Source organism: Macaca mulatta, chromosome 18 (genome assembly GCF_049350105.2).
Source record: "Macaca mulatta isolate MMU2019108-1 chromosome 18, T2T-MMU8v2.0, whole genome shotgun sequence".
NCBI classification, from domain to species: Eukaryota; Metazoa; Chordata; class Mammalia; order Primates; family Cercopithecidae; genus Macaca; species Macaca mulatta.
This window is the reverse complement of record NC_133423.1, coordinates 60,458,905-60,482,566: the sequence shown is the minus strand read 5'-3', so window position 1 is coordinate 60,482,566 and position 23,662 is coordinate 60,458,905. Positions and strand designations below refer to the sequence as shown.

The window sequence follows — 23,662 nt, the reverse complement described above, 5'->3', positions numbered from 1 at the left end:
AAGACCGATGCAGGAGGATGACTTGAGACCAGCAGTTTGTGACTGAGACCCCATCTCTAATACACAAAAGTCTTGTTCAAGAGAAAACCGTATTTTACTTTTGAATCAATATATCAATAATAAAGCTAATTTAAATAAAGCCTAATAGGCCGGGCGCGGTGGCTCAAGCCTGTAATCCCAGCACTTTGGGAGGCCGAGACGGGCGGATCATGAGGTCAGGAGATCGAGACCATCTTGGCTAACACAGTGAAACCCCGTCTCTACTAAAAAATACAAAAAACTAGCCGGGCGAGGTGGCGGGCGCCTGTAGTCCCAGCTACTCGGGAGGCTGAGACAGGAGAATGGCATAAACCCAGGAGGCGGAGCTTGCAGTGAGCCGAGATCCGGCCACTGCACTCCAGCCCGGGCGACAGTGCGAGACTCCGTCTCAAAAAAAAAAAAAAAAAAAAAAAAGCCTAATAAACAAGTCCATCTAATTTCAGTCAGCTTTGACCACACAAGGTAAGATTTACATATCTTTTATAACCTCTTAGAATTTTTCTTCTATTTCCAACTTTCTGTATTCATTTAGTTTTATCTATATCTTTTTTTATTCTTTCAATTTGAAACAATCTTTAAATAACTTCTGGACAAAATTAATTTTCCATTAACAAAAAAGTCACACTTCATGCCATTCTTTTTTTTTTTTTTTTTTTTTTTTTTTGAGACTGAGTCTGGCTCTGTCGCCCAGGCTGGAGTGCAGTGGCCGGATCTCAGCTCACTGCAAGCTCCGCCTCCCGGGTTTAGGCCATTCTCCTGCCTCAGCCTCCGGAGTAGCTGGGACCACAGGCGCCCGCCACCTCACCTGGCTAGTTTTTTGTATTTTTTAGTAGAGACGGGGTTTCACCGTGTTAGCCAGGATGGTCTCGATCTCCTGACCTTGTGATCCGCCCGTCTCAGCCTCCCAAAGTGCTGGGATTACAGGCTTGAGCCACCGCGCCCGGCTTTTTTTCTTTTTTTTAAGACGGAGTCTCACTGTGTCACCTAGGCTGGAGTGCAGTGGCATGACCTTGGCTAATTGCAACTTCCGCCTACTGCGTTCAAGCGATTCTCCTGCCTCAGCCTCCCGAGTTGCTGGGATTACAGGCGTGTACCACCACACCCGGCCTCATGCCATTCTTATAACCTTTCTCTCCAAAAACATAATCTTGCTTTTTTTGTATATTCTGCCTGAAGAATTGTTTCTTTTATTTCCAGTAATTTTGTTTGTTTTTAGAGACATGATCTAAGAATAAACTACTCAGTGATGTGATCATAGCTGACTGCAACTTCAAATTCCCGGGCTCAAGCAATCCTCATACCTCAACCTCCTTAGTAGCTGGAACGACAAGCATGCCCCACCACACCCTGCTAAAATTTTATTTTTTTATAGAGACAGGGTCTCCCTATGTTGCCCAGGCCAGTCTTGAATTCCTAGGCTCAAGTGATCCTACTGCCTTAGCCTCGCAAAGAGCTGGGATTACAGGCATGAGCACTCCCAAACTGCTGGGATTATAGGCATGAGCCACCACACCAGCCAACCAACAATTTAAAACTAGTTTTATTGCTGGGCACAGTGGCTCACACCTATAATCCCAACACTTTGGGAGGCCGAGGCAGGCGGATCACTTGAGCCCAGGAGTTGGAAAACAGCCTAGTCAACATGGCGAAACCTTGTCCCTCCTGAAAATACTAAAAAAATTAGCCGGGCAGGGTGGTGCACGTGGAGGCTGAGGTGGAAGAATCGCTTGAACCTAGGAGGCAGAGGTTGCAGTGAGCTGAGATCGCACCACTGCACTCCAGCCTGGGTGACAGAGTGAGAGTCGTTCTCAAAAAACAAAAACAAACAAACAAAAATCCTAGCTTGATTTACCAAAGATTACTAAAGTCATATGAACTTTGAAAAACATTTGGGATAGTTAATTTGTGAGTACTCATTTATTTAGAAGTCAGGTTGGTATCACACAGACTGTACAAACACACGTGTAAACATATATATACATGTAGACACAACATATATCACACGCACACCTCAGTATCCAAAAGCCAAAGAGATTAGGATGTTTAATGCATGAGAGCAGAACTTTAGACATGAGAGGATGGACCCTGCCCATGGCTTCTGTGGCTCAGTGAGAGACAGAGGACCCTTAACGGCCAGGCGCAGTGGCTCATGCCTGTAATCCCAGCACTTTGGAAGGCTGAGGCAGGTGGATCACCTCAGGTCAGGAGTTCGAGACCAGCCTGCCCAACATGGCGAAACCCCATCTCTACTAAAAATACGAAAAAATTAGCCAGGGGCGTGGCGGGCACCTGTAATCCCAGCAACTCGGGAGGCTGAGGCAGGAGAATCACTTGAACCCAGGAGACGGAGGTTGCGATAGCTGAGATCACGCCATTGCACTCCAGCCTGGGTGACAAAAGTGAAATTCTGTCTAAAAAAAAAAGAAAAAAGAAGAAGAAGAAGAAGACAGGGGACCCCTAAAGAGGGGCGACTGGTGGCTTTTGTGTTTGTGTATGCATGTGTGTGCGTTCCTCAAGGAGTCTCACAGTTGATAGAGGTCCCCTCTAGGCCTCTTCATGTGGTATCAAAAATGGCAAAAAGGAGGAGGGGCAGAAGGGGAAGGAAATGGAAGGACAAGTCTTAGAGGAGCCAATTTGGGGAGATTTTTTTTTTTTTTTTTTGAGACGGAGTCTCGCGCTGTGTCACCCAGGCTGGAGTGCAGTGGCACGATCTCGGCTCACTGCAAGCTCCGCCTCCCAGGTTCACGCCATTCTCCTGCCTCAGCCTCCGAGTAGCTGGGACTACAGGCGCCCGCCACCACGCCCGGCTAGTTTTTTTGTATTTTTAGTAGAGACGGGGTTTCACCATGTTAGCCAGGATGGTCTCGATCTCCTGACCTCGTGATCCACCCATCTCGGCCTCCCAAAGTGCTGGGATTACAGGCTTGAGCCACCGCGCCCGGCCAATTTGGGGAGATTTTAAGCTTTCAAAAGGCCAATACAGTTTTAGTTAGTAGGAGTCTGAGGAACAAACAAAGGTCTAGTTGACTAAGAAGTTCCCATGGGATAAACAGGATTTGAAAGAGAATAGAGAATATAGCTATTAATTAAGCTGGCTTTTGACCACAGAGCCATTTTTCTTAAATTTTTTTTTTTTGTTTTTTAGTCTTGCTCTGTTGCGCACGCTGGAGTACAACGGCGCAATCCCGGCTCACTGCAACCTCCGCCTCCCGGGTTCAAGCGATTCTCATGCCTCAGCCTAAAAATCATTTTAAATATGCAAGCAGCAAACATTTTGTCCTCTGAGCACCCAGTCGTTTTTTGAGACGTAGTCTTGCTCTGTCACCCAGGCTAGAGTGCAGTGGCCCTATCTGGGCTCACTGCAACCTCTGCCTCCCGGGTTCAAGCAATGTTCCTGTCTCAGCATCCCAAGTAGCTGGGACTACAGGGGTGTGCCACCACGCCCACCTAATTTTTGTATTTTTAGTAGAGACGGGGTCTCACCATGTTGATGAGGCTGCTCTCAAACTCCTGACCTCAGGTGATCTGCCTGCTTCGGCCTCCCAAAGTGCTGGGATTACAGGTGTGAACCACTGTCTCCAGCCTGAGCACCCAGTCTTTTGTGGGAGCAGAGAGAATGGTAGCTGTGGCATTCGTGCCTCTTTCTCCCCAGACCCTCCCAGCACCCCCCTGTCTGAGGGGTACCCACCTCTCCTCATCTGTTTGGTTCCCAGCTGTAGCAGGAGGTATGTCTCTCTGTAGAGGAAGCAGATTAATGGGGGAAAAGTTACTATCACACTCTAAGTATAAACCAGCGTTTTAACCAAAGGAAATAACTCAAAATCAAAACAAATAAGAACATTTGAGACTGAAACCAAGAAGCTCTTGATGGCTTTAACCAAGGTTTCCTAAGAGGGAGCAAAAGTTGCAGCCCTTTCAAAATCCAGATCATTGCCTACAACAGCTTAAAGAAAGGAAAGTTTTGCCAGCCGCGAATAGGGTACAACCCACATTTTTGTCTGGCCATATTCTCTACTGTTTTTTTTTTTTTTTGAGACGGAGTCTCGCTCTGTCACCCAGGCTGGAGTGCAGTGGCCGGATCTCAGCTCACTGCAAGCTCCGCCTCCCGGGTTCACGCCATTCTCCTGCCTCAGCCTCCCGAGTAGCTGGGACTACAGGCGCCTGCCACCTCGCCCGGCTAAGTTTTTGTATTTTTAGTAGAGACGGGGTTTCACTGTGTTAGCCAGGATGGTCTCGATCTCCTGACCTCGTGATCCGCCCGTCTCGGCCTCCCAAAGTGCTGGGATTACAGGCTTGAGCCACCGCGCCCGGCCTTCTCTACTGTTTAAGACAGAGGAAAACAACAGCTGGATGAGAGGCTTACAATAGGAACGGGTACCCCAAAGGTTAAGAAGTTATACAAATATAAATTCAAAACAATTCAAACCAATTTTTTCCAAGTGTTTCTTTTATTTTTCCTTCCTGAGTTAAAGGATTTATGTCTCCTAGGGACTTGTTCCCTGAAAGGGAATTGAATCCAGGCTGCAGAGGTGAAAGTGCAGAATCCTTACCACTAGACTACAGGATGGAGTCTTTTTTTTTTTTTTTTTTTTTTTTTTAACAAATTTCATAAGGGATCTAAAGCATGCAGTTTGAGTACAAAGAATTTTAACTTTGTTTTGTATCTGATTTCTACTTTTCAACAATCTTGCCGAGGGAGTTTCTAAACCTGTATTCCTTTTCTATCTTTTCATAGGTACCAATAAGGTAGCTATTTAAGATGTGAGCTCTAAAAAGTTTTCTTTTAAATATAGCCATTCATTTATTTTAAAAGCGATTCAGACCAATACAAGAACTAATTTATATGTTTTTCCCTGTTTATCCAAATTTAGAAAAGGTAAAACACAGAGACTCATCCCATCCACATTTGACCAGGCACTGTAGGCAGAGATCAGAGAGGAGAACTGACTTGGTTAAAAAAAATGAGTTTGCCTTTCTTTGCTGGCTTTTCATCTGTTGTTCCAAGATCCCATTCTTTGGCTCTAGAATGAACAAAATGACTTATATCCAGATCACAATACCAAAAATTTAGTGAAGCTTAAATTTTTCCCCTAAAGATTAGATACTTTGAGTCTATAAAACAGGCAGATAGCAGATTAATGGGATAAAAGCATACGCATTTATTAATGTACATATGGGCATGGGAGTCATAAAAAATATGAAAAGTGAAAGAAAGGACCAGATGCTTGATTTTTTTTTTCTTTTTTTCTTTTTTTTGAGACGGAGTCTCGCTCTGTCGCCCAGGCTGGAGTGCAGTGGTGTCATCTCAGCTCACTGCACGCTGAGTCTCCCGGGTTCACGCCATTCTCCTGCCTCAGCGTCTCGAGTAGCTGGGACTACAGGCGCATGCCCGGCTAATTTTTTTGTATTTTTAGTAGAGACGGGGTTTCATTGTGTTAGCCAGGATGGTCTCGATCTGCTGACCTTGTGATCCACCCGCCTCGGCCTCCCAAAGTGCTGGGATTACAGGTATGAGCCACTGCACCCGGCAGATGCTTGATGTTTTTATACCTGAGGTTACAGAAGAATGGGGGATTGCAAGATGGCACGAGAGGTTATAAGAGGGAAAAAAACGGCAAGGGGCAAAGGCGGTCTTGTTATACAGAAGAAAGTTAGACAGGTAGCAGCTCTCAGAAAGAACAGGTGCTAGTCAGCTGGGCATGGTGGCTCACGCCTGTAATCCCAGCACTTTGGGAGGCCGAGGCCGGCAGATCACGAGGTCAGGAGATCGAGACCATCCTGGCTAACACGGTGAAACCCCGTCTCAACTAAAAATACAAAAAATTATCTGGGCGTGGTGGCCGGTGCCTGTAGTCCCAGCTACTCGGTAGGCTGAGGCAGGAGAATGGCGTGAACCCGGGAGACTGAACGTGCAGTGAGCCGAGATCACGCCCCTGCACTCCAGCCTGGGCGACAGAGCGAGACTCCATCTTAAAAAGAAAAAAAAGAATAGGTAGTAGTCCATGGTAAGTTTCTTTGTTAGACCTTCAAACGTTTCAGACTCTTGGTTAATCATCCTAGATGGGGCAAAGGAGACCTCAGAGAAAGCCTTTCACCAATGTAGACTTTACCAATGCCGCTCTCCCCCACAACATGCAGCTTTTCAGGGGTTTTCCTTTCTGCAGGCCATCTCAATAGCCATCTCGAAGTATGTCAAATAATTATTTTTGGGGGTAAAATATTTTGTTTCCTGTTTTTTTTTTTTTTTTTTTTTTTGAGACTGAGTCTGGCTCTGTCGCCCAGGCTGGAGTGCAGTGGCCGGATCTCAGCTCACTGCAAGCTCCGCCTCCCGGGTTTATGCCATTCTCCTGCCTCAGCCTCCCGAGTAGCTGGGACCACAGGCGCCCGCCACTTCGCCCGGCTAGTTTTTTGTATTTTTTAGTAGAGATGGGGTTTCACCGTGTTAGCCAGGATGGTCTCGATCTCCTGACCTCGTGATCCGCCCGTCTCGGCCTCCCAAAGTGCTGGGATTACAGGCTTGAGCCACCGCGCCCGGCTTGTTTTTTTTTTTTTTGAGATGGAGCCTCGCTCTGTTGTTCAGGCTGGGGTGCTGTGGCGTGATCTCAGCTCACTGCAACCTCTGCCTCAGTAGCTGGGACTACAGACGTGTGCCACCATGCCCGGCTAATTTTTGTATTTTTTAGTAGAGATGGGGTGTCGCTATGTTGGCCTGGTTGGTCTCAAACTCCTGGCCTCAAGTGATCTGCCCACCTCAGCCTCCCAAAATGCTGGGATTACAGGTTAAGCCACCTGCCCAGCCGATTTTCTTTACTACTAAGTTGCTTAATGTCTTTGAATCTCAAGTTTCATTTGTAAAACGGGGTGAGTAGTACTATTTTTATGAATATTTAAAATGTAAAGATATCCTATAGTAAAGGCTCAAAACATGGTTTCTGTTTCCTTCAGTCATTCCATAAGCGAAACCCACAGGAACAGGTATTATTTCTTATCTCTGTATTTCTTTTGGAAGAACACTGTGCCACGAAAGGTTGATCTATGACATTTCCAAGATGTCTCAGATAGCCTCACTTTTAGCTTAGTTCTTTTTCGTTTGTTGGACTTTAAGAAGTTTCACTTTAATGTTTTATAATTTTAAATGGACTTTATTCATATTGCTGTATCAGTTGTAAAAAATAGATTTGAGGGAAAAGCCTTCTCACTTCTGCCTTATCTTCTGTTAGAGAGCTGTGGTGAGAGCCAGTAGATAACTTGGAGCTGTATAAATGGAACTTAAGTCTGGGTGTGGTGGTTCATGCCTGTAATCTCAGCACTTTGGGAGGCTGAGGTGGAACTGCTTGAACCCAGGAGTTTGAGACCAGCCTGGGCAACATAGTGAGACCTCGTTGCTACAGAAAAAAAAAAAAAATAATAGCTGGGCATGGTGGTGCATGCCTGTAGTCCCAGCTGCTTGGGAGGCTGAGGTGGTAGGATCACTTGAGCTCGGGAGGCTGCTATGAGCAGTGATTGCACCACTGCACTTCAGTTTGGGTGACAGAACAAGACCCTGCCTCAAAAGAAAACAAAAACAAAAACAAAAAACAGATTTACATTTAAAGGAAATATTCAAAGACATTTGTTTTCAGATTGAAAATAGTAGATGCAAGGGAGAAAGATATAAAAGCCAACTGCTGGGCTTTAAGGCAGGTGGATAAACAGGGTCAGAGATACTGGCCCAGGAGGAAGTGAGTGCACTCATGAATGGGCCTGCTGAATGTACAGCGGTCTGATAGGCAGATATCCAAATGGAAATAGCCAAAGGCTCTGGAGGAATATACTGGGGGAAAGAGATCAGGGCTAGAGACTGAGTTATCTAAAAAGCATCTAGAGGTTGAGAATGGGCCGAAGAGAGCTCAATGAACTGGAGCACACTATAAGATAGAGCCAAGTCTCCATTGACCTCAGATATAACTGCTCTAAGTCATAGAATGTACCTAATTTTTATTTTTATTTTGTATTATTTTATTTTATTTTATTTTTTGAGCCAGAGTCTTGCTCTGTCACCCAGGCTGGAGTGCAGTGGCGCGATCTTGGCTCACTGCAACCTCCGCCTCCTGGGTTCAAAAGATTCTCCTGCCTCAGCCTCCTGAGTAGCTGGGACTACTGGCGCATGCCACCATGCCCACCTAATCTTGTATTTTTAGTAGAGACAGGGTTTCACCATGTTGGCCAGGCTGATCTCAAACTCCAGACCTCAGGTTATCGGCCCACCTCTGCCTCCCAAAGTGCTGGGATTACAGGCGTGAGCCACCCCACCCAGCAGTGAATGTACCTAATTTTTAGAAAATGAAACTCTGTTTAGGATAATTCTGAAGTACTTTCAGGTAAATGGATTGAAACGTTCAATTTGTGGTCAAGTATGAGCAGTAAAGCCTGCACTAAATTGGTGGTTTCCTAAGTAGAGTCTGAGAGTCTTCCTGGTGAGTTTAAAATTGATCCAGAAATATGCATGAATGCTTTCATTCTTACAGGACATGGGCAATCCCAGTGTAAACCAAAAATAAAATTCTAAGGCCCCCAACCAACTGAATGGACCTTTCCTCTCTGCCAAGGGCATTCTAAAGTAAACCAGAAACACTAGTTCAGGCTATGATGGGAATGGGTATTTATCAAATACTACAGACTGGGTAATGGATAAAAAAAATAATTTTTTCAGCTCACAGTTCTGGAGGCTAGGAAGTCCAAGAGCGTGGTGCTGGGACCTGGCTAGGGTCATCCCCTGGTGGAAAGGTAGAAGAGAGGGAAAATGCACGTGAGAGAGCTCGCTTATTATTTTATTTTTTAGAGATGGGGGTCTCACTATGTTGTCCAGACTGGACTCAAACTCCTGGGCTCAAGCGATCCTCCTGCCTCAGAGAGTTTACTTTTATAGCAAAGCCACTTCTGCAAGAACTAGCCCAGTCCTGTGATAATGGCATTCATCCATTCATCATAGTAGAGCCCCTATGACCTAAATGTCTCCTGAAGGCTCCACCTCTCAATACCACCAAAACAGGAACCAAGTTATGCCTGAACTTTGGGGGACACATTCATTATATCAAGACTCCTGGTTATATAGGCACATTCATGGTCTTATATTTGTGGCTTCCACTTGTCACTGGGAAGAACTGAGGTTTCTTGAAAAGACTACAAAATTTGAGGCCCTACCCAAACTGTTTAAGGATCAGAGCACTACTGTTTGTGGCTGCATAAACTGGGCACATTGCTACACTACTCTGAACCTTAGTTTGCCATCAATAAAATGAGGAGAAAGTACAGCCGCTTTTTTTTTTTTTTTTTTTTGAGACAGAGTCTCTCTCTGTTGCCCAGGTTGGAGTGCAATGGCGTGATTTTGGCTTACTGCAACCTCTGCCTCCCGGGTTCATGCCATTTTCCTGACTCAGCCTCCCTAGGAGCTGGGATTACAGGCATCTGCCAGCATACCCAGTTAATTTTTTGTATTTTTAGTAGAGACAGGGTTTCACCATGTTAGCCAGGATGGTCTCGATCTCCTGACCTCGTGATCCGCCCGCCTCGGCCTCCCAAAGTGCTGGGATTACAGGCGTGAGCCACCACGCCCAGCTTAGCACAGCAGCATTTTATGAATTATCGTAGGAGCCTATAATAATCGGGGATAATGTATACAAGTGTCCCCCATAAGGCTCGGCACCAGTATTTGTATTCTGCTTGCACTGGCATACAACTCAAATTGTGGGGGGTGTAGGGGAGAAAAGAAAAAGGGAAAATGCTAGTTGACAAAAAACAAAATGTTATCTGCTTGCCTCTAAATAATGTAAGCAGATAATTCATGTCAGAACCACAGGTGGTGTATTAGAAATGTTAATTATGAGTTGAGCATTTGAGCCATTTGTCATAAATTTCATTCATAGACTACACTTTGAAAACCAATTCTTAGAGACTCAGAGACATCCAAGGTCAGATTGTACCTTAGAACTTATAATCAGCTGAGATAGAAAGAAGTAAAATATGTATAGCAGAGGACTTAGATATCTTTTTTTTTTTTTTTTTTTTTTTTTTGAGACGGAGTCTCGCTCTGTCGCCCAGGCTGGAGTGCAGTGACCGGATCTCGGCTCACTGCAAGCTGCGCCTCCCGGGTTCACGCCATTCTCCTGCCTCAGCCTCCGGAGTAGCTGGGACTACAGGCGCCTGCCAACTCGCCCGGCTAGTTTTTTTTTGTATTTTTTTAGTAGAGACGGGGTTTCACCGTGTTAGCCAGGATGGTCTCGATCTCCTGAGCTCGTGATCCGCCCGTCTTGGCCTCCCAAAGTGCTAGGATTACAGGCGTGAGCCACCGCGCCCGGCAGATATCTTGATCTTAAAATATTGCTCTTTCCAACTGGGGTAGCTATGGTGGTGGAATAAAAGGTTACCAAAATTTGGATCAGAAAACCCCAGCCTAAGACCAACGAAGTTCAGGCACTTTCTTTTCTTTTCTTTCTTTTTTTTTTTTTTTTGAGAGATAGAGTCTTGCTGTTGCCCAGGCTGGAGTGCAGTGGCGCAATCTCGGCTCACTGCAACCTCTGCCTCCCGGGTTCAAGTGATTCTTCTGCCTCAACTTCCCAAGTAGCTGGAACTACAGGCATGCACCACCACACCCAGCTAAATTTTGTATTTTGTTTTGTTTTGTATTTTTTTGAGATGGAGTCTTCCTCTGTCACCCAGGTTGGAGTGCAGTGGCACGATCTCGGCTCACTCCAACCTCCGCCTCCTGGGTTCAAGTGGTTCTCCCACCTCAGTCTCCCGAGTAGCTGGGATTACAGGCATGTGCTGCCACACCTGGCTAATTTTTTGTATTTTTAGTAGAGATGGAGTCTCACCATGTTGGCCAGGCTGATCTCAAACTCCTGACCCCAAACGATCCACCCGCCTCAGCCTCCCAAAGTGTTGGGTTTACAGGCTGAAGCCACTGTGCCTGGCCGCATTTTTTTTTTTTTTCAGTAGAGACAGGGTTTCACTCTATGTTGGCCAGGCTGGTCTCGAACCCCAGATGATCCATCCACCTCCCAAAGTGCTGGGATTACAGGTGTGAGCCACCATGCCCAGCCAAGCTCAAGCACTTTCTATTTATGTGATTTTTTTTCCCCCAAGCCAAACTTTATCCAGCTTTATTAAAGATACTTTCCATAAACAGTCACAGTATTTCAGGCAGAACATGGGCAGACAGTCCTTAACAGTATACAACAACTTTCAAACTCCCTTTTTCAATGGACTACCAAAAAACATAAAGCCTCTTTAAAACGCAGTGGAGGGCCGGGCTTGGTGGCTCACGCCTGTATAATCCCAGCTACTTGGGAGGCTGAGGCAGGAGAATCACTGGAACCTGGGAGGCAGAAGTTGCAGTGAGCCAAGATTGCACCATTGCAGCCTGGGTGACAGAGCAAGACATCTGGCAAAACAAACAAACAAAAAAAACCCAATGGAGTATTCATTTGATGCTCTGAACAAGAAAGTTTAGGGCGAGGAGTGACATTTCACATTTAGCATGTTGTTCAACATGAGCCGAGCCTGACTTTCAGGGAGTGAAATGAGAATGGCAGAATTTGTCTGAAGATACACAGTACAGAAATGGAACCACTGCTCTTTTGAGGAGCCCCATCTCAGGGGCATCACTGGAAAGTCCAGATTGCCTGACACACTGCTAACCAATGACTGGGGCTCAGGCCCCAACAGGTGTCTAGGTTTAACGGAGTTAAGTTTATGCTGAAGATGGAAAGGGAGAAGAGGACATAAAAACAAATTCGTTTTTCCGTACCACAAGGCTCTTGTGCCAAGCTGTCTATGTTTGTCAAAGTCAGGGAATCCCTCCTCCTGGGAGCCAAGAGGAAGCCTCTCAAAATTACAAGGGAACACCAGCCTGGCCAACATGGTGAAACCCCTCCTCTACTACTAAAAATACAAAAATTTGCCAAGCATGGTGGTGCATGCCTGTAATCCCAGCTACTTGGGAGGCTGAGGCAGGAGAATTGTTTGAACTCGGGAGGTGGAGGTTGCAGTGAGCCGAGATCATGCCATTGCACTCCAGCCTGGGCAACAAAGCAAGACTCCGACCCCCCCAAAAAAAAAAAAAAAAAGGTCTGGGTGCAGTGGCTCATGCCTGTAATCCCAGCACTTTGGGAGGCCGCACTCAGGTGAGGTGTGCAGATCAGCTGAGGTCGGGAGTTCAAGACCAGCCTGACCAACATGGAGAAAACCCATCTCTACTAAAAATACAAAATTAACTGGGTGTGGTGGCGCATGCCTGTAATCCCAGCTACTCAAGAGGCTGAAGCAGGAGAATCGTTTGAACCTGGGAGGTGGAGGTTGCAGTGAGCAGAGATCTTGCCATTGCACTACAGCCTGGGCAACAAGAGTGAAATTCTGTCTCAAACAAACAAACAAACAAACAAAACAAACAAAAAACTAGAAGAGAAAGGTGTTTTCCCCACATCAATCCAGCTTCAAGACGTTCTATTAGTGACACTGGCAGATATCCCGTCCCCAGAAAACAAAAATGAAGTGCACTGTGTGCTAACAACGTACCTTAAAATAAAGAAAGAAAGAAAAAAGAAAACCAAATTCTGCATTTTTGTAAAACTTGATAAAAATAGTATTTCGGGCCGGGCGCGGTGGCTCAAGCCTGTAATCCCAGCACTTTGGGAGGCCGAGACGGGCGGATCACAAGGTCAGGAGATCGAGACCATCCTGGCTAACATGGTGAAACCCTGTCTCTACTAAAAAAATACAAAAAAAAAAAAAACTAGCCGGGCGAGGTGGTGGACGCCTGTAGTCCCAGCTACTCGGGAGGCTGAGGCAGGAGAATGGCGTGAACCCGGGAGGTGGAGCTTGCAGTGAGCCGAGATCCAGCCACTGCACTCCAGCTTGGGTGACAGAGCAAGACTCCGTCTCAAAAAAAAAAAAAAAAAAAAATAGTATTTCAAACTGTACAGTCATCACAAGTACATAGTTATCACGAATGCACAGACTTCACCTGGCACCTTCAGCACCTTGGCTTCCTGTGCCTGGTCTGTTTAGGCATCTGCATTCTCTGCAGGGTTATTCCCCTCCTTGCCAGCATCAGTTCTTCCCTTTATCTCTGGGTACTTTCTCTCCCTTCTTTGCAAGGGCCTCCTTAGACTTGGCTTTGGAGAAGCAGGTTTAACAGACAACCTTGTGGGTCTTCTCTGGTTCGTCCTTCACCTTGGCGTTATCTCCTTAGCATCCTGCTCAGTCTTTCTCTTGAGCAGGGCGGCAGCTGCAGTGGGACATAAACCCTGGGTAAGGGATGCAACAGCATATGGGTTATAGTTGGTCTGAAGGTTGTTCTTGCTTCTTCTTCACACTGCTCCTTTAGGTGATCTTGCAGAAGCAACTTACCCTACATGTGCCTCGGTTTCCTTATCTATAAGTGGAAATAATGATCTTTCTTGGGAGTTTATTAAGGTTAAGTGAATTGGCCGGGTGCGGTGGCTTAAGCCTGTAATCCCAGCACTTTGGGAGGCCGAGACGGGCGGATCACGAGGTCGGGAGATCGAGACCATCCTGGTTAACACGGTGAAACCCCGTCTCTACTAAAAAATACAAAAAACTAGCCGGGCGAGGTGGCGGGCGCCTGTAGTCCCAGCTACTCGGGAGGCTGAGGCAGGAGAATGGCGTGAACCCGGGAGGCGGAGCTTGCAGTGAGCTGAGATCCGGCCACTGCACTCCAGCCTGGGTGACAGAGCGAGACTCCGTCTCAAAAAAAAAAAAAAAAAAAAAAAAAGTTAAGTGAATTAAGGTATATGGAAGTGTTTTCACAAAGTTTTGTAGAGAGCCAGTGTATCATGCTTGAAATCAGACATAAAAAATTACTGGCCGGGCACAGTGACTCACGCCTGTAATCCCGGCATTTTGGGAGGCCGAGGCGGGCGGACAGATCATTTGAGGTCAGGAGTTCGAGACCAGCCTGGCCAACATGGCAAAACCCCGTCTCTACTGGAAGTAAAAAAAAAAATTATCTGGGCATGGTGGTGCACACATGCAATCCCAGCTACTCCGGAGGCTGAGGCAGGAGAATTGGTTGAACCTGGGAGATGGAGATTGCAGTGAGCTGAGAATGCACCTGGGCAACAGAGCGAAACTCCGTCTCAAAAAAAAAAAAATTACCAAAAAATAACAAAAATAGCTAGAAGGAAAGGGTAGGAACCAAGGCAGATATGGAGTTCTACGTAAACAGAGAAAAATTCCATCTAGTTGCTACTGAATCAGTCATTATGTCACTGTGTGCAGTGTTCAACTTCCAGAGACATGGTCTGTACATGATTTGGCTTGCCAGGTGCTCGCACCTTCAGCAGGAGTTGGCAGGCACCTTGACTGAGGTCCCACTGAGTCTATATGTAATATAAGAGGTATTGTTCCTGCAGAGCAAGAGCAGGATGCTATTGCAAGAAAAAGGAGGAATGGATGCTGGACAGGTATAAACAAGTAGATGTCTCAATCACCGCACGACTGAGCATCCTCTGTGTGCTTGTAGTAATTTGATAACAGATGCAGAAGAGAATATTGTTATGAATCAGTCATGATCCAAGCCAAATTGAAACATAGTAAGAAGGAAAAAAATAAAGAGGGAAAAAATCAGTAATGACTAATATAATTAGGAGTTAAAGAGGAAAAAAAGAAGAAGAATGGTTTGGAAAATAGCTGTGCCTGCTCATCACTAAAGTTTATCATCTGCAAGTATTTAAATACTATTCAGATGCCCATTAACAACAGAATGGTAAATAAATTTGGGTGTATTCATACCATAGACTTCACAAAATCAGAATGGACAATCTCAACTATGTACAACAATATGGGTGAATCTTCTGACCATAATATTGAGCTAAAGAAGACCAAGAATACATACCAGAGGGTTCCATTTACAGGAAGTACAGAAACAGGCAAAACTGATCTTTGTTATTAGAAGTCAGTGATTACCACCACCAAAGACAGTAAGCAGGGGTGAGAAAGCTGTGGTCTATAGGCTGGTACAATGTTTGATAAGTATAATTTTTATATGTTAAAATACATTTTTTAAAGTCAGTGATTACTTTGGAGGGGTTAGAATTGTGTCTGGAGGCCGAGCACAGTGGCTCACACCTGTAATCCCAGCACTTTGGGAGCCTGAGGCAGGTGGATCACCTGAGGTCAGGAGTTCAAGACCGGCCTGACCAACATGGTGAAACCCTGTCTCTACTAAAAATACAAAAAATTGGCCAGTCATGGTGGTGGGTGTCTGTATTCCCAGCTACTCAGGAGGCTGAGGCAGGAGAATTGCTTGAACCTGGGAGGTGGAGGTTGCAGTGAGCTGAGATCGCACCATTGCACTCCAGCCTGGGTGACAAGAGCAAGACTCCATCTCAAAAAAAAAAAAAAAAAAAAAAAAAAAAAAGAAGGAAACAAGAGGGGGAATTTTAGGGGCTGGCCATGCTGTTTTTGTTATAGGTACTGGTTATATGGATGTGTTCAATTTTGAAATTTCATTCAACTATATGCTTATGATATAAGAACTTTCCAGTATGTATAGTATACTTTAAATTAAAAAAGCCTACCTTTTGACATGTATTAATACTCCCAAATAGATATTATGTGCTGAGTAGTTTAAGAAGTATGAGGTTCATGCTGATGTGTATAAATACCTAAATGCTCATTTTTATTTCTATGTTCATGGAGCCTTCAACAACTCCTATAAATAGGTGAGAATTTTCTGGAAATGTTGATTATGTTAAGATTTCATAATGAGCACCTTTAAATAAACCAGAGAACGTATTTCTTGACTTGGAAGACATTCCTAATAGTGGTCATCTTAATTAGCTAATTTTCTATATCTGGGGATGACTTTAAAATTATTTTATGCTGGGTGTGGTGCTTGCATCTGTAGTCCCAGCCATTGGGGAGGTTAAGCGGGGAAGATCTCTTGAGCCCAAGAGTTTGAATCCAGCCTAAGAAACCTACCGAGACCCTGGCTCTCGAAAGAAAGAAAAAGAGAGGTGGGCAGAGAGGGAGGGAGAGAAAGAGAAGGAAGGAAGGGTGGGAGGGAGGGAGGAAGGCAGGGAGGGAAGGAGAAAATGGTTTTATAGGGAATTATAATGTGTCTGGTATTTTTACTTCCTTGACTTCCTGCCATTTTCTTATGTGACACACAGAACCGCACAGAAGAAAGACATATTTTCTCAAGAAATTTGAGGTAAAATCTAATGTAGACATTCTTTAAATTATCGTTTAAACTTAGCCTATAGGAAAGTTATTTCACCCACTTTGAATTCTTTCTTTTCTTGAAATGCGTGAAAGTGCATATGGTAAGAATGTGTGATTTTGAAGAAGTCTTGCTGGGAAGTTAAGCAGTTCTCGGGATGTGTAGGGTGCAAGTGGACCTGTAATTTGGTAGTATGGCTCATGGGGTACAAGGTGTCATTAAATTACAATTTACACAAATGAATACATGGTGGTGGCTCCTTACAGCTTTCAAGGAAAGTGATGTAGTTTTGGTTTGTTTGGGATAGATTCTGCCGTTCCTGTATTGCTACCAGTCTAAAGAACAACAAATGGACCTGTCCTTATTGCCGGGCATATCTTCCTTCAGAAGGAGTTCCAGCAACTGATGTAGCCAAAAGAATGAAATCAGAGTATAAGAACTGCGCTGAGTGTGACACCCTGGTATGTGACCCCACCTATGTTCATGGTTACCAGCTTAAGTCCCTGTGAAAGTTATTTCACCTCTGCTTCTGACCCCATGGTACTCACCTTTTCTTTTCTTGAGACGGGGTATCGCTCTTTCACCCAGGCTAGAGTGCAGTGGTGCGATCTCGGCTTACTGCAACCTCCGCCTCTCGGGTTCAAGCGATTCTCCTGCCTTAGCCTCTGGAGTAGCTGGGACTGCAGGCACGTGCCACCACACCTGGCTAATTTTTTGTATTTTTAGTAGAGACACAGTTTCACGATGTTAGCCAGGATGGTTTCGATCTCCTGACCTCGTGATCCGCCTGCCTCGGCCTCCCAAAGTGCTGGTGAGCTATGAGGCCAGCTGGACTTCCTGGGTCACATGAGGACTTGGGGAACTTTCCTGTCTTACAAGAGGATTGTCAAACAATTAGCGCTCCATAAAACGCACCAATCACTGCTCTATGAAACGCACCAATCACTGCTCTATGAAATGCACCTGTCAGCACTCTGTAAAACGCACCAATCAGCAGGATTCTAAAAGTAGCCAATCGCGGGTTGGATTGAAAAAAGGGGACAATAAGAGAATAAAGCGGGCCACCCCAGCTAGCAGTGGCATCCCGCTTGGGTCCCCTTCCAGGCTGTGGGAACTTTGTCCTTTTGCTCTTCACAAGAAACCTTGCTACCGCTCACTCTTTGGGTCCATGTCTTTTTTTTTTTTTTTTTTTTTTTTTTTTTTTTTTTTTTTGAGACAGAGTCTTGCCTTGTTACCCAGGCTGGAGTGCAGTGGCGCAATCTCGGCTCACTGCAAGCTCCACCTCCCAGGTTCAAGTGTTTCTCATGCCTCAGCGTCTGGAGTAGCTGGGACCACAGGCATGTGCCACAATGCCCGGCTAATTTTTTTGTCTTTTTAGTAGAGACAGGGTTTTGCTATGTTGGCCAGGCTGGTCTCAAACTCCTGGCTTCAAGTGATCTGCCCACCTTGGCCTCCAAAGTGCTGGGATTACAGGTGTGAGCCATCTCACCCAGCCTCCAATTTCATATATATATATATATATTTTTTTTCTGCAAAAAACCCTGAACTCCTGCCATCACCCCTAATTTGTCAAACAAATGCTTTCATTGACCACCTCCATTTTCCCTTCTTCCCATTACTCCAGTGATCCTCTATGATGTGTCCTCCACTTCTACTACTCTATTGCAGGCCACCAATGCTTTATTATCAAACCCAGTGACATATTTCCACCTGTATTAATCTGAACTTTGCCGTATTTGTCTCTATCAAGCACACCTTGCCTGTTGCAGTTTTCAGCTTGGGTACTATATCAGCCTCTCCAGATCATGTAAAGTCTTGAAGGTTATGGAGAAGATTCTAGATTTTATCTTAAATGCAATAGTAAGCCAGAGAAAGAGAGCAAATTTTGGAGTGCCAAGATCGGGCTTATATCTTTATTTTTATTTTTATTTGAGACAGAGTCTCACTCTGTTGCCCAGGCTGGCATGCAGTGGTGCGATCTCAGCTCACTGCAACCTCCACCTCCTGGGTTCAGGCGACTCTCGTGCCTCAGCCTCCCGAATAGCTGGGATTACAGGGTCCTGACACCACGCCCGGCTAATTTTTGTATTTTAGTAGAGATGGGGTTTCACCGTGTTGGCCAGGCTGGTCTTGAACTTCTGACCACAGGTGATCTGTCCACCTCATCCTCCCAAAGTGCTAGGATTACAAGCATGAGCCACTGCGCCCAGCCTTGAGATACTTCTTATATTCTGTCTTTTCCTTTCTGTGTTATCCCTCTTTTTAGGAATTCTTCCCATTCCTTCTATGCACATTTTGCCCTCTCCCATTTTGCACTCTCTGTGTTCTTCAGAGTCCCGACCAGATCTCCATTCCTTGAGACCTGGCCTTAGTATTCCAGTTCCCTATATAAAACAATTTCTTTTTTTTTTTTTTTGAGACAGAGTCTTGCTCTGTCGTCCAGGTTGTAGTGCAGTGGCACCATCTCAGCTCACTGCAACCTCCACCTCCCAGATTCAGGCAATTCTCCTGTCTCAGCCTCCCAAGTAGCTGGGACTACTGGTGCACACCACCCCACCCAGCTAATTTAATAGAGAGGGGCTTCCATCAGGCTGGTCTCAAACTCCTGACCTCAGATAATCCACCCACTTCAGCCTCCCAAAGTGCTGGGATTGCAGGCGTGATCCACCATGCCCAGCACCTATATCAGACAATTTCTTATCTACTTGTCTACACATCCTTTTTCCTCTATTAGATTATAAGCACCATTAGAATAGGCACAATGAATTACATTTCTTCTGCCATTTTTTATAACGTCTCAGATAATTTTGTGTCTAGACTATGAATTGATCAATGCATTTGTCAGTAGTCCACAGCTTGTTAATTTTCATGACTAATGCATATCTTTGTTGAACAAAGAATACAAATAGAAATTTTTACTAGCAAAAGTCATAAAGACATGACAGAGTGCTAATGTGCAAAGTTGGATGTTACAGATTGTAAAATACATCTGTTTAAGACAGCTTATGCAGATCAATCCTAGTTTTTATCTCTTTTAGGTGGATATTTGTAAAGCCAGGGTTTTGTTCTTACTTTTCCACTGGCTTTTATTTTTGCCCTTTGTTAAACAATTATAACTGTTTCCTTGACATGGCAATTTCATGTTTGAGGTTTAACTTCCGTAGCTTGGGCAAAATGAAGCAGAGTGGGTCGGCCACCTTACCACAGCTGTACAGAGCTTCCTTTAGCACAAGATCTTATCAGAGTTTCTAATGAAACATTTAATAGGGTGTGTTATGTTAGCAACAGATCCCTCATGGTTAGGATCTCTGAATGTATATGTGAAAGAACAAGGGCTCTTTATTCTGCATTGATAAAAATGGACTGCAAGAGCTGTCTTTTATGTTTGCTCTTAATGGGACCATTAAGTATACGGTGTATTGTGAATTCATGTAATACTGTTGGGGGTGTTATAAAACCATGGTATTGATATCTTTCCCTAAGGCACAGTGTTTCATTTAGCTTACTATAGGCACCTCTAAAATTTATCCATTTATTCTTCTTATCTCTCCATTTCTTTTTTCTGTGTCTTTTTCTATCTTAGATTGTTTCTTCTTTTCTCTCTCTCTCTCTTGCTCTTTTTCTTCACCCTTTTCCCCCCTTCCTTCTTTCTAAAACCTGTTTATGTAATGGCATGCAAAAGAAGTAAATTTGAGTTGCTACACATCTATCTACTTTAAAAAATGTATATGCTTTTTAGAAGAACCAAATTCAAGAACTTAATAGTTGGGTCTTCTAAGTGTTGGAGAATTTGAAAAATAGTAGTATTCCTGATAATGCCTTAATTTTTGGTGGTACTGGTGTTATGAATGCATCTATTTAGTCAATTGATCCCACAGTATGACCTTATTTGAAAGTTAAAAGGCTGGATCGCATAAGCTTTCATTGAGCCCTTTTTTAACAGTGAGTTCATTTTGAATTTGTTTTTATGTAGGTTTGCCTCAGTGAAATGAGGGCACATATTCGGACTTGTCAGAAGTACATAGATAAGTATGGACCACTACAAGAACTTGAGGAGACAGCAGCAAGGTTTGTTTCCATACGATATAGTTTAATGCTATAATTGATAATGTTTATAAAGAATTTAATGGGCTGGAAACTTTAACATTCTTATGAAAATATTTATGTATTTATGTTTACGTTCTCAACTATAATACCTGGTACTGGTAATCATTTGTTGACAGCAATCATTGTTGAAGAATTTTGCTCTGTCTACTTTAAAAATTTCCAGGGGCAACCAACCACAGACTGGAGAGATTGGGGCAACTTCCTCAAACAAGTTTGTGTTAACACAGATCCAAAAATAGAATGCAGAACTGTTACATTTCTGCTAGGCTTTGTTTTCCAATAGATGATTCCTGAAGTAGATCGTGGTTGGGATTATCCATCTTCTGTCACCACTGCTCATTTCACCAGCTCGTTCTTTATCATTTTGCTTGTTTCTCTTTAGAATATAGACAGCAGCATCTCAGTATACAAGAGAACAGGCTGGGCAGGCATCCTGAATCCTTTGCCTTTTTGATGGGTAATCTGGTATGGGGGTAGGGGAAGGAGGGAGGTAGCTGGTAGATGTAATGGAGGATATTGATAGTATTTTATTCTTTAAAAAAAAAGAGAGAAAGAAACATTCATGGGGTGCAGTGGCTCACACCTGCAATCCCAGCACTTTGGGAGGGTGAGATGGGCAGATCACTTGAGGTCAGGAGTTCGAGACCAGCCTGGGCAACATGGCAAAACCCCGTCTCTAGTAAAACACAAAAATTAGCTGGGCATGGTGGCGCACACCTATAATCCCAGCTATTCTGGAGGCTTAGGTACAAGAATCACTTGAACCTGGGAGGCAGAGGTTGCAATGAGCTGAGATCTGACCACTGTACTCCAGCCTGGGTGACAGAGCAAGACTCTGTCTCAGGAAAAAAAAAAAAAAAAAAGAAAGAAAGAAACACATCTAGGTTATTATTGTCCCGATGAGAAAGGAAATTTAGCTGCATCAGAGTAATTATAAAGTTTGTAATCTGCTCCTACTAACCAAATAAAGTGATTTGTGCTCTCTAGCAAAGGTTGATGGCTTTCCAGACATTAATCTGTCTACACATTCATGTATCCAATATTGGTATTCTGTATAGTTTCTCTCTCCCAGAGAAAAATGTTAGTTCTGCTCATTTTTAGAAAATACACTCAAAATAGAGCTTACATTTCAAAATTAAAAGTCTAAACAATCACTTCATTCCTTTTGTTTTACTAGAGATTGCCTTGCAAAAGCACCTGTTATTATAGGATTAGCTTTATACCCTGACATTATAAATTTCAAATGAGTATTTTAGCTATAAACAGAGTATGGATCCTGTTAGATTGACCACAATGACCAATAGAAAGGAAGCATTACAAACAGGTTGAGAAAGTGTGGGTTTGATTGCAAGGTTGACGGCTTTTATGAAAATTTAAAAATATATGAAAGCTAATTTGAATCCCAATTATTTTACTGGTTAGAATTAAATAGTAAAGAATTAAAATAATAGAAAATGGGGAGGGTTGTTGATTATTTTACAAGATAAATTAATATTTGGATTTATGATAAAAAATCTTTGCTTTACAGAAGAATTTACCACATAATTCAAATTGTAAAAATTCTTACACATAGAGTTTGTCCAGAGTACAAGTTTTGGGGGACAGGAAGTTACGTCTGTAACAGACTCCATATTGTCCCTAAGAACTTAAGGCAGTATTGTCCAATAGAAATATAATGATTTTTTTTTTCTTTTTCTTCTCTTTTTTTTTTTTTTGAGATGGACTCTTGCTCTGTTTCCCAGGCTGGAGTGCAGAAGCGCGATCTCGGCTCACTGCAACCTCTGCCGCCCGAGTTCAAGCGATTCTCCTGCCTCAGCCTCCCGAGTAGCTGGGATCACAGGCGTGTGCCACCATGCCTGGCTAATTTTTGTGTTTTTAGTAGAGACGGTGTTTCAGCGTCTTGGCCAGGCTGGTCTTGAACTCCTGACCTCGTGATCCACCTGTCTCGGCCTCCCAAAGTGCTGGGATTACAGCTGTGAGCCACCGCTCCCGGCCTAGAAATATAACGTTAATCACATGTAATTCAAAATTTTCTAGTTGCAACATTTAAACAAATAAGAAGATAAAGTTTAAATTACCCTTCAATATATTTTATCGAACCTAATATTGCTAAAATATTATCATTTGAACATGTAATCAGTATAAAAATTATCAAGATATTTCACATTCTTTTTTCTTTTTATATTAAGCCGTCAAAATTCAGTGTGTATCTTATACATCCAGCAAATCTGAATTTTTTTTTTTTTTTTTTTTTTTTTGAGATAGACTTTTCACGCTTGTTGCCCGGGCTGGAGTGCAATGGTGCGATCCCGGCTCACTGCACTTTTCTTTGGGAGAGAAGTGCAATCTGAGCATGCATGAACTAAGAAATTGAGGATTGCAGCACCCAGTTGTCCTTGGATTACCTTTTTCTTCCTCCCTTTCCAAATTCACATAACATTTAGGGGTGTTATTTGTTTTCCACCTTCACTAGCATATAACTACACGCGTAAGCCTATGTTGTTAGTTTCCAGTGAAGAATGAAAAATGACCTGCAGTCTGGGCAAGGTGGCTCACACCTATAATCTCAGCACTTTGGGAGGTCAAGGAGGGTGGATTGCTTGAGCTCAGGAGTTTGAGACCAGCTTGGGCAACATGTTGAAACTCCCACCTCTATTGAAAATACAAAAAATTAGCATGGTGGCACGTTCCTGTGGTCTGAGCTACTTGGGAGGCTGAGACAGGAGGATCATTTGAGCCCAGGAAGTGGAGGTTGCAGTGAGCCAAGATTGCACCACTGCACTCCAGCCTGGGCGACAGAGTGAGACTCCCTCTCAAAAAGAAAAAAAAAAAAAAAAGAAAGAAAGAAAAAGAAAAGTGACCTGCAGCTACCTTGTTAAATCCTTATGTACACTTAGGAATATTTGTCCCTTATCTGTGCTGTCCAAGATGTGTCCACTGGGCACTTGAAATGTGGCTAGTCCAAATTCAGATATGTGGCCAGGTGTGGTGGCTCACACCTGTAATCCACCCAGCACTTTGGGAGGCCGAGGCGGGTGAATCACCTTAAGTCAGGAGTTTGAGACCAGCCTGGCCAACATGGTGAAACCCCATCTCTACTAAAAATACAAAGATTAGCTTGGTGTGGTGGTGGGGGCCTGTAATCCCTGCTATTTGGGAGGCTGAGGCAGGAGGACCCCTTGAACCTTGGAGGTGGGGAGGTTGCATTGAGCTGAGATCATGCCACTGCACTACAACCTGGGCCACAGAGCAAGACTCTTGTCTCAAAAAAAAGAAAAAAAAGTGACTACT

General features: G+C 44.0%; 1 protein-coding gene across 2 annotated transcripts in view; it reads left to right on the top strand.

Moving 5' to 3' along the window:
• Positions 1-23,662, top strand: part of RNF125 (ring finger protein 125) — a 49,989-nt gene that overhangs the window by 4,404 nt on the left and 21,923 nt on the right. For both annotated transcript variants that reach the window (XM_015121783.3, XM_001099929.5), the window contains exons 2-3: positions 16,572-16,725; positions 20,238-20,332. In XM_015121783.3, coding sequence (XP_014977269.2) covers positions 16,572-16,725; positions 20,238-20,332 — 249 coding nt within the window. The remainder of the gene's footprint in view (positions 1-16,571; positions 16,726-20,237; positions 20,333-23,662) is intronic.